The sequence below is a fragment of the Rutidosis leptorrhynchoides genome, chromosome 9 (genome assembly GCF_046630445.1).
Source record: "Rutidosis leptorrhynchoides isolate AG116_Rl617_1_P2 chromosome 9, CSIRO_AGI_Rlap_v1, whole genome shotgun sequence".
Classification (NCBI taxonomy): domain Eukaryota; kingdom Viridiplantae; phylum Streptophyta; class Magnoliopsida; order Asterales; family Asteraceae; genus Rutidosis; species Rutidosis leptorrhynchoides.
In genome coordinates, this window is record NC_092341.1 from 34,860,618 (window position 1) to 34,872,802 (window position 12,185).

Here is a 12,185-nt window from a genome sequence, read left to right on the forward strand (position 1 = left end):
CAGTAGCTCGCCTAAATATTTCTCATTTACTCTGCTAAGAATAGCTGAAACATCCTTTATGGCTGCCATTAATGTTCTAATGAAACAGGAGGTAAAGAAGGTATTGATGGAAGAAGATGAACACTGTAGAAGGAAGTTGTAAAAGTAAATGATCGGTTAGGGTTTATGGTGGTTAAAAAGCAAAAAGATATAACAGCGGTAATTAGTGGTGATTTTGGGGGTTTTGTTTTCAGCCGCACACGTGTAAGGACAAGATAAAAAGGCGAGTACATCGAAAAGCCTTTTTACAGCTACAGGCGCGTGCGGTATTATAGCTGTACAAAAAGCAATCATCAATATTTCAGTAAAATTCGCCTATCATTTAATGCCTGTGATGTGCTCCCCGATGCAAAAGGAAAACGTGAAGACTTGGTTGGCACGCGTTATTCCAAGTTTAACAACTTAATCAATTTTCAAATGCTTAAGTCATTAAACTGGGGGGACTTAATGGTGTATCCTATCGTATACACGCATAAAAGGCGTAATGGCTGCATAAAAGTAGCATCAGGAAGGCTGAAAATAACAGTTTTGTGGAGTTGTCCGTCCAGCGTTCTCCGCTGTACAGGCTGCTCCGTCATGCATAAGCCCTGAAGGCCGCCTAGCGCGTAAGCCCTGGCCGGAGAACGCCACCTTCAGCATAAATTTCGGATCACGAATAACAGAACGTATCATCATTTGACATGTGTCCCCAAGCAATCTGGTGGATATGACACTATAAATAGACCCCTTGGGTCGTCATTTTACAAGGTTCAGACATTCTGACAACTTTGAGAGCTGAGACATCACTTCTCTTTCTCTATCTACTTTCTCTCACTAGAAGTCATCCGGCTAGCACCTTTACGCTCTACGGACGACATATTGATTAAGCCACCCCACAAGTTTCTACACTTGTGAACCGGGTCTGCAGGGATTATTTTCCAATGGTAAAAATCAATCGGCAACACTCCGCCCTCCTAAAGCTAGATTACTTCTAGTATCTTGTTGACACACTAAGTTTTACCTCATAAGGAAATAGGTGTTAACACCCGTATTTCGTGTGATTGGGTCATTATTGCAAATGCTTCTGCAATGTGTAATTTGTGTACCAAGGGTCATTATAAATTGTTAAACGTATCATTACGATATTATGTTTTTGGTTAAAACAGAGTTGGAGGTGTTATGTATTATGAACGTTTTAATGGGACCTAACTTAAAAAAAAAATGTGCTTCATTTTTGGTAAACGAATTTGGGGTCGATTCATTTTTCCAACAATCTTTTCTCTCACCATATTTTACTACGGAGTATAATTTTACAACTCCTAATCTTTGTATATTATTGTGGTACTTGATTATTATGCTTATATTTAGAGTCTCGTAATCGATTAAAGTTGAAAAGTGTGGATGATGAATACATGAAAGGTGTATCAATAGCTTATTACTCCGTAGTACTTTTACTTATTTCATGGTATTATTATACTCGTAGAAACTGAGAATAGAATAATACATTAATACCTAGATGGAATTTGATAAACATACAGTAACAAATTTTACTTATTTAAACCTGATTAAAAAATTGTTATGTTTTAAAACTTTGCGAAATAAAATGGGAGATCAATTTATGATTGATTGTCTACTTTTAAGTAATGAAATCAATAAAGAACGATTTGCGAAATAAAATGGAGATCAATTTATGAATGATTGTCTACTTTCATATATTGAGATGTGTTAGATGGTATAAGTGATGATGCAATTATGGATGAATTTTATCGTGTAAAACCTCATAGACAAAAGTAAAAAGTTGCAGTTAGTCTTTTGTAGATTGAAATATATGATAATTTTGTAAAAAAATTTGAATTCTAATAATATTACCTAACTTTTGTTTTATGTTTGTGTTTTTGTCCCAATAAAACCCAACCTGACCCGTACATAGTTAATTTTCGTTCAAGTAAGTTACCGAATAAACTTTTTAGGGAGCCCTTTGAGTTTGAATTCTAGATTCACCACTGAGCATGTTCTTTATTAGGTGTTCCTAATCACTTAATCATATATTCATGTAAGCACATAGATCAATATTAATTTACATAGATAAGACCATAATTTAATGTGTTAGGCATCTAGTTTAATGTAGTCTTATTTTGGTTAATCTTGCCTTTATCAAAGTACATTTAGTTGTGAATTTCAATAAATCAATAAGGACATGTTTTAAGATTGTTACACGCTATTGAACCATATCTTAATATGTTAAACCATATCTTAATATGTTAGAACGTAATTCAATATGGTGAGTATTCATTTAGGCACGTGTACTTGTAACGTCTAGCTAGACATATTAACTAATTATATGAGATTTCTATCTAAGCACATAGCAATTAATCTCTACGCTAAGAACAAATGATCGTAGTAATTGTTAAAATCTAGCAACACCATCACATGAGATGCATGGAGTTAATTTGACTAGTTGTTAGTTTTATGAAGTCATGATAGTTAGTTGGAGTCATGACAGTTAGTTGAGTAAATCATGGAGGTTGCTTTCATTGTTTTGTTTTCTCTTTCTTGTAAGCCTATAAACGCACTAGTTGCTTTGATTTAATTAAGCACAATAAAAAGCACAATTACAGTGCATAATCGTGAGTTCATATTTCCATTTAATACTTCAGTTTTTACCTTTCATGTTCTAATAGTTCAACAATCTGGTATCAAGAGCTAGGTTCTATTGGCAGTTTTTTCTTTCTATCACAAACAACAAGCGGGCATAATGGGCGATCTCCAAGTTGTTGGTGGAATCAAGAAACTCAATAACCAAAACTACAACTCTTGGTCTACTTGCATGATGTCTTATATGCAAGGTCAAGATTTGTGGGAGGTTGTGAACGGGGATGAAGTCAAGAAACCAGAAGTTGAAGATACTAATGGACTGTTACGGAAATGGAAGATAAAAGCGGGCAAAGCATTGTTCGTTTTGAAGACCACTGTTGAAGTTGATGTGCTTGAGCATATTCGTGATGTGAAAACACCGAAGGAAGCTTGGGATGCGTTCGCCAAGCTGTTCTCAAAGAAGAACGATACGAAACTCCAACTTTTGGAGAGTGAGTTGTTATCCGTGGCACAACGTGATATGACGATTGCACAGTACTTTCACAAGGTAAAATCTTTATGCCGAGAAATTTCTGAATTGGATCCTGAGGCTCCTATTGGTGAAGCCAGGATGAAAAGAATTATTATCCATGGTTTGAAGTCTGAATTTAGGAGTTTTGTTGCTGCAATACAAGGCTGGCAGAATCAACCTTCATTGGTTAAATTCGAAAATTTGTTAGCAAGCCAAGAAGCTTTAACTAAGCAAATGGGAAGAGTCTCGTTGAAGAATGAAGAAGAGGCACTTTATGCAAACAAAAGCAAGAGAATTATTAAGCAACATAATTCAGGTGGATTCAAAAAGAAAGATGAAAAAGAGAAGAGTCAAGAAACTGAAAGTAGTGCTCGTGCAACAGGAGGGTCAAAGAATCGTTTTAACGGTAAAAAGTCAAGACGGACATGCTATAATTGTGGAAAGAAAGGACACTTTGCGAGAGATTGTTATTCAAAGAAGGTTGTAGAAGGTAATCAAGCTACTTCAAGGAGTGAAGATGAATGGGATGCCGAGGCACTCTTTGCAAATGATGAAGAGGAGATAGCGTTTACAGCAACAACATTCGATCGTAAAAAGGATTGGATAGTTGATTCGGGGTGTTCAAATCACATGACCGGTGACATTGAAAAGCTCCAGAATCTGTCCAAGTACAATGGTAGCCGTGTGGTGGTGACTGCAAATGATTCAAAGTTACCAATAGCTTATGTTGGCAGGACGATAATTCCTCCACAAGATGGCAGCAAAGAAGTGTTGCTGGAAGATGTATATCATGTTCCTGGTATGACAAATAATTTATTTTCAGTACCACAAATAACATCTTCTGGACAATATGTTTTATTTGGTCCACAGGATGTGAGAGTATTTGATCATCTCAAAATTTTCGAGAAACCTGTAATGCAGGGACGTAGAGTTGAGTCAGTTTATGTTATGTCTGCTGAAACGGCATATGTAAACAAGACTAGAAGAAATGAAAGAAACCTCCATGATTTACTCAACTAACTGTCATGACTCCAACTAACTATCATGACTTCATAAAACTAACAACTAGTTAAATTAACTCCATGCATCTCATGTGATGGTGTTGCTAGATTTTAACACTTCCCCTCAACACCAACACCACCTTCTACCATGCCAAGATTGTAACAGAACTGCTCAAATTTGGCGCCACCCAAACTTTTTGTGAACACATCTGCTACTTGGTCATTTGTTCCTACATGCTTCAACTTGATTTCTTCTTGCAGAACCTTCTCACGAATGAAGTGGTAATAAACTTCAACATGCTTTGTTCTTGCATGAAATACTGGGTTCTCTGCTAACCGTATCGATGACAGGTTGTCACAATACAGCGGAACATTATAATCTATTTCCTGGTGCAATTCTCTTAATAATTGCACAAGCCAGGTGCACTCTTGGACTGCCATCGCTGCTGCCCGGTATTCTGCCTCCGTAGATGATAATGATACAGTCGGTTGTCTCTTACTGCACCAAGATATTGATCCAGAGCCAAGCATAAACACATACCCAGTAGTTGATCGAAGAGTATCATAGTCTCCTGCATAGTCAGCATCACAATAGCCGACTAGCTTGCAATCTCCACCTGCTTTGAACATCAAACCATAGCCAATAGTATTCTTCACGTACCTCATTATTCGACGAACGGCTTCAAGATGAGGTTTCTTAGGATCTTGCATATAACGACTCATTACACCAACAGCAAACGAAATGTCAGGTCGTGTTAGTGTCAGGTAGATCAAACTTCCCACCAATTTTCTATACATCGTGGTATCTTCAAGATCTTTTCCTTCATGAGCACTTAGCTTAATGTTCAGCTCCATGGGTGTTGAGATTGGCTTACATTGGTGCATCCCGAACTTCACCAGTAAGTCAGCAGCATATTTTCGTTGATGAAGAAGTATTCCATCATTGGTGCGATCAATTTCTAAACCAAGAAAATGCTTGAGATGACCAAGATCTTTCATTTGAAACCGAACACACAAATTCTCTTTAATTTGGATAATTTCTTCTTCATAATCTCCACTAATGATTAGATCATCAATGTAGACTAACACAATGGCAAGCTTCTATTTCTCGACCTTTACAAATAAGCTCGAGTCTGCAGCTGTTGATGAATAACCATTATGAGTAAGAAATTCAGCAATCTTACTGTACCAAGCCCTTGGTGCTTGTTTCAAGCAATAGAGAGCCTTCTGAAGCTTGCAAACGAACTCAGGATGATCTTTATTTTGAAACCCTATCGGTTGGTTCATATAGATTTCTCGATCCAATTCTCCATGTAGGAACGCGTTTTTCACATCCATTTGCCACAAGCTCCAATTTTTTATAGCTGCAAGTGCCAATAAGACTCGAACAGTAGTTAGCTTTGCTACTGGACTGAAAGTCTCTTCGTAATCGAGTCCGTATTGTTGCGAGAAACCACGTGCAACTAAACGAGCCTTATGCCCTTCTATTGAACCATCTGTTCGGCGTTTTATTTTGAACACCCATTTACACGAAATGGGTTTAACATCAGTAGGCTTAGCTACAAGTTCCCATGTTTGATTTCTTTCCCTTGCTTCAATCTCTTCTTTCATAGCCTTAACCCATGCTTGATTTTCACTAGCTTCTTCAAAGGATTCTGGTTCTCTAGCTTCCTCATCTTCGGCTATGGCAACGTTTGCATACCTAGGGTTTGGCTTTTTAATTCCTTCTGATCTTCTCAATGTAATAGGAGCTGTTGCACCTTGGTCAGTTTGATCCCCTGACCTATTAGACACTCCTTTTTGCCATGGATTTTGAGACGCGTCATTTTCAACATCTTCAACAAATGACCAAGTAGCAGATGTGTTCAGAAAAAGTTTGGGTGGCACCAAATTTGAGCAGTTCTGTTACAATATTGGCATGGTAGAAGGTGGTGTTGGTGTTGAGGGAAAGTGTTAAAATCTAGCAACACCATCACATGAGATGCATGGAGTTAATTTGACTAGTTGTTAGTTTTATGAAGTCATGATAGTTAGTTGGAGTCATGATAGTTAGTTAAGTAAATCATGGAGGTTGCTTTCATTGTTTTGTTTTCACTTTCTTGTAAGCCTATAAAGGCACTAGTTGCTTTGATTTAATTAAGCACAATAAAAAGCACAATTACAGTGCATAATCGTGAGTTCATATTTCCATTTAATACTTCAGTTTTTACCTTTCATGTTCTAATAGTTCAACAGTAATATGTAAACACATAGATGTATAAGTGTATATTAATGTAGAACTCATGTATAAGAAGGAGCTTCTTCTAGTTGGGACTTGATGATCATTCTTAAGATGTGTAAGTAGATTTTAAGATTGTGAAAATCATGAAACACTTATGCGTTTGTGATGGTTAATTTTTTAAGTCATATTGTAATAACCATGAATTTAGACGTCTCCTTAAGTTTGTTACTGTCAATTTTGAGGATGAAATCATTTTAAGTGGGATTAGTTATAAAAACCTAAAACAAAATGTACAAATAGTTAAATAGTGATTGTGATAACATTGATATTGATATGATTAATTTAATAGCATGAAATATCATGTTATGTTATATATACTAGATTTATGAGCCCGTGCGTTGCATGGGGACTCATCTGCAAACATTATTGATTTTTAAACTTATATATGAAATAACGTTATTATAAGAAAAGTGTCAATAGTAATGTAATAGTACTGTTGTGGTTGAATTAGTCAAATATATTTTTGTAAACAACACACATTAGTAAAACTTTGATAGATTATAATTCATACATAGATTGATTACACAACATAAAGTTACGAATTGATGTAAACATGATTCGTTGTAAAGTAAACGATTAATATTAAACGCTTATGTGTTTCATAGGAAACAATAAATACGGATAACAATAAATACACTTGCAATGAAACAATAAATACACTTCCAATGATGAAACAAATTTAAGCAGTTTTTTCCTGTTCATGTTCTTTCTACGTCTAAACAGAAGCTTCATTAGCAACCTTGTACCTTTATCGTATAAAACTACAATAGGCAGAGACCGATGTAAAACACTTTTTACCCTGTATGAGGTGTTGCATGTGTTGTAACATGATCTAGATGGTTCTTTTATTTCTTCGGCGTTTATGATTTCTTTTATTGTAACATGATCTAGATGTTGTTTCAACTTCTTGTTATCCGTCAACTCTTCTGTGATCTCCGATTCCTGCAATATTAAGCATGTGTTAATAATTGTTTGCCATATTAATCGTGATATAGGAGCAAAAAAAAAAAAAGAAAGAAAGAATTTCTAGTATCAAAGCAGCATAGAAACCATATTATGGGTGTGTTTGGCATGAAGCTTGTTGGAGCTTATGGGAGCTTATTGGAGCTTATTGGAGCTTGAGCTTATGATTTTAATAAGCTTCAAGTCATAAGCTTTGTTTGGTAGACATAAAAAGTGGAGCTTATGAAAATCATAAGCTCTTAAAAAAAAGCTACTTCTAGTAGCTTATGAAAAAAAGTAGAGCTTATGAACTGAAAAATAAGCTCCAGCTAGTTTACCAAACACTTATAAAAAATAATAAGCTTCAGCTACCAGTTTTAATCATAAGCTCCATCTCCAGCTCTAGTCCATAAGCTCCAACTCAAACTATAAGCTCCAGCTCCAGCTAGTTTCATCCAAACACACCCTATGTAAAAATGCCAAATAGTTATAAAAGTTTTAAAATATGTATTTTGATTTGTTAGTTAACCACTTAACCTACTGGATTAAAAAACAATACAATTGCCTCTATTTGTGTGGTTTATGTAGAAATAAAGAAATTAAATCGTAGTTATCCAATTAGTCAACTGTAAAGGTAAATATTTAGAGATCGAATGGGATAAACATTAAACTCTAAGCAAGACAAATTCTAAGCTAATATATTAGTAACAGACTAACAGTTAGTTAAGTAAAAAGGTTACGTCACAGATTTGTTCATGAAAATGGTCACAAATTGATGTCACTTGTTTTTGAAAAAGAAACTCTTTGTGAAGAATCCAATTCATAGAAAATATGGTTGTCAACAACCGGAAATGGACGCCTTAAAAAGGATGATAGTAGAAACTACAATCGACAACACGACAACATGTTGAAGCTAACAAATAACGTCAAACCATTAGATATGTATCAGATTTCATAGGGTAGTTAATTTAAATGACCATTTTGCGATATGAAGTTTATGAAAATCAGTATTAATAATTTATTTATTCATAGTAAAAAACAGTGACTACAATATTGACAGAACCATTGATGTACCAAAAAAGACCATTTTTTATGTTATGATCAACCCATACGAATCAACAAAAATAGACCATTTTGTTTGCCTTGAATATACCCATTTATTGGTCATCAAAGTGCTACTTAATTAATATCCATGAAATTAAGTAACCAATATAACAGAAGTATACAAGAGATGTTTAAATGTACGAATATTGATTTTAACTCATGTACCTTAATTTCTTGATTGATGTCTGATCCTCGTGTTAGGAAGAGAGGATCGTCTGGACGTTGGGAGATACAAATTTGAGAGAAAAACAACTATATTACTCACAAGAATAGATTTACAGAGTATTACAAAACTCTTACAAAAACTCTCAAAACTCACACACACTATCTAGGTTGTGATTACACTTATCTGAGTGATTTGGGATGATTTACAACTGAGGTTTGCACCTCTATTTATAGTAAAAATTCTATGGCGGTGGAATGGTGTGAACGGAGAAGGTTGGCGGCCGTCATCGTTATCAACTTTGCTACTTCCATATGAGTTGTCAAGGTTGCCTACTTTGAATATCTAGAAGTTGGGCTTCTAGATTGTAGGCTGAAAATCTTCAATTCTCCCCCTCCAGCCGAATCCACGAACATTCCAGTTATGTCTCTGCATAACTCCAACTTCTCTCGAGTCACCACCTTTGTTAACATATCCGCGGGATTCTCCTTTGTATGGATCTTCACTAGTCTCAACAGTTGTCGATCAATTACCTCGCGTATCCAATGATAGCGAATATCAATATGTTTTGTACCAGAATGGTACATGGAGTTCTTGCTCAAATCTATAGCACTTTGACTGTCACAATATACCTTGTACTCCTTTTGCTTGATTCCAAATTCTTGAAGATAACGCTTTAACCACAACATTTCTTTTCCAGCTTCTGTGGCAGCAATATACTCTGCTTCAGTTGTGGATAATGCAACACACCTCTGTAGTCTTGACTGCCATGAAACAGCTCCCCCTGCAAAAGTGTAAATGAATCTGTGAAGACCCGTCCTAATCCATCCGGACGAAGTCCATATCGATTATAAATGATTCACAACAGTTGATTACATCGCGAGGTACTTGACCTCTATATGATACATTTTACAAGCATTGCATTCGTTTTTGAAAAGACAATCTTTCATTTCATTGAAAGTTGACTGCATGCATACCATTTTGTAATATATCTAACTATAATTGACTTAATAATAATCTTGATGAACTCAACGACTCGAATGCAACGTCTTTTGAAATATGTCATGAATGACTCCAAGTAATATCTTTAAAATGAGCAATTGCACAGCGGAAGATTTCTTTCGTACCTGAGAATAAACATGCTTTAAAGTGTCAACCAAAAGGTTGGTGAGTTCATTAGTTTATCATAAATAATTATTTCATAATTTTAATAGACCACAAGATTTCATATTTACATTTCTCGTAAACATACGTCCCATGCATAGAGACAAAAATATCATTCATATGAATTGAACACCTGGTAACCGACATTCACAATATGCATATAAGAATATCCTCATCATTCCGGAATCCTCCATCAGACATGATATAAATTTCGAAGTACTAAAGCATCCGGTACTTTGGATGGGGCTTGTTGAGCCCGATAGATCTATCTTTAGAGTTCGCGTCAATTAGGGTGTCTGTTCCCTAATTCTTAGATTACCAGACTAAATGAAAAGGGGCATATTCAATTTCGATAATTCAACCATATAATGTAGTTTCAATTACTTGTGTCTATTTCGTAAAACAGTTATAAAAGCAGCGCATGTATTCTCAGTCCCAAAATATATATTGTGAAAGCATTTAAAAAGGGATTAATGAAACTCACACATATAAATATTGTAAAACAGTTAATAAAGTATTTTCATGTATTCTCAGCCCAAAAACGTAAAGAGTAAAAGGGAGCAAATGAAAATCACAGTAATGTATTTTGTAGTAAAAATACATATGACGATACTGAATAATGCAGGGTTGGCCTCAGATTCACGAACATTAAAGGCTCAAAATATAGTAAAATCGCCCAGGCCGGGACTCGAACCCGAGACCTCTTGCTCCCCCGTCAACTCCCTTAGCCACTGAACCATTTCTGTTTTTCTTAATATACTCTCGACCCAAAATCATTTAAATCGTATTATTCGTTTCCTGCATCTACTTCTTCTTCAACATTTAATTCGGCCATAGCCATAATCCTTATAACTTTAAGTTTTGTTTTAGGTTTAGGAATTTCAAATGAAACATAAACAACCTGTATTGGTTAATTGATTTAACAGAAAGAACGATTTAAACAGCAGCACAGAACGCGAAGAACATAATTGAACTCAAACATTGATTTATTGATTAAGACGTTTTTAGACAAAGTTTATATCACTAATTGAGTTTCAAATCACCTCTAAAACGTTTCTGAATTATCAATTGAACCTGAATAATATCAGATTACACGAATTCGTTTGAATAAGAATGTTTGACTTTTTAACATCAAAACTTTGACTCGTGAATTGAGATTCAATATCGAAAACTAGAATTTGAAACTTTGCAGTTTGTTTGAATGAAAGATTTCTAACAAAATAGCATTATTACATTTTGAGATTTGTTTCAAATTCGAGGTTTTTAAAAAAAAATAAGCAAGCAGAGTGTCAACATTGTTCTTCGATTTTCTGTTTAAATTTCCCCAATTGAAATTTGTAAAAGATATTAAAAGTTGTTAGTTGATAATGAAAGGTCGTTTCTGTACTAAGTAGCACTTGAATTAAATCGAATTTTATGTACCTTCCACGACAGCAAGAATCATTCAGCAGAAAAAGAAATATTAAAAATAAATAAAGGGGATCGTGACATTCAACCAAATTTGGATTGTATCAAATAAGTCTTGATTCGTATAGACATATGGATGTAGCCAAGAAAATTAAGCAGTGTGATAGCAACAAGAAACTGAATCCAATTGGCCATCTGATTCTATACTTAACCGATATAAATAAATAAGATGATTTAATAATAATATTAATATTAATAATATTAATAATAATGATTATAATAATAATAACAAGTAATAATACTAATTTCCAATATATATATATATATATATATATATATATATATATATATATATATATCTACTGCATATATGTATCTTTATAAAAGTTGCAAAATTTGTAAATTTAATAAGTAATAATATATTAATACTATTAATAATAATAATATTATTGGTAAAAGAATTAGTAATAATAAATAATAATTTATAATATGATGATACTAATATTACGAAAATTTTAATAATATTAATAATAATAATCAATCAATAATAGTAATTCTCAATGATAAAAATATTAATATTAGTTAATAATACTAATATTATTCATATTAGTTATAATTATAATTTTTACTATTAGTTATAATAATAATGATATTAATAATAGTAATAATAATATTAGTAATAATCAAATGTGTTAAATTTCATATATATAACATTATTAATAATACTTATATTAATATTATTGATAATGAAAGTAATAATATCAATATAATATCTATATTTTAATTTGTTATTAATTTATTAATAATTATGTAATATTATACAATACATTTTATGATAACTTTTATTGTATGTTTATTATTTATACATTTTATATATATTACATAATAATAGAATTTATATATATATATCTATGTATAGCTTCATTTTTTTAATAACAACTTTTTATCTTGTTAATTATTTTATATAACTAACTTAATTGATTAAGTTAATTTTATTAA

General features: G+C 33.4%; 1 protein-coding gene across 1 annotated transcript; it reads left to right on the forward strand.

Annotated features, from left to right (window-relative positions):
• Positions 1-2,773: 2,773 nt before the first annotated feature.
• Positions 2,774-4,144, forward strand: LOC139867928 (uncharacterized). Its single transcript, XM_071856270.1, has one exon. The coding sequence runs from the start codon at positions 2,774-2,776 to the stop codon at positions 4,142-4,144; it is 1,371 nt and encodes a 456-aa protein (XP_071712371.1).
• The last annotated feature ends 8,041 nt before the right edge of the window (positions 4,145-12,185 follow it).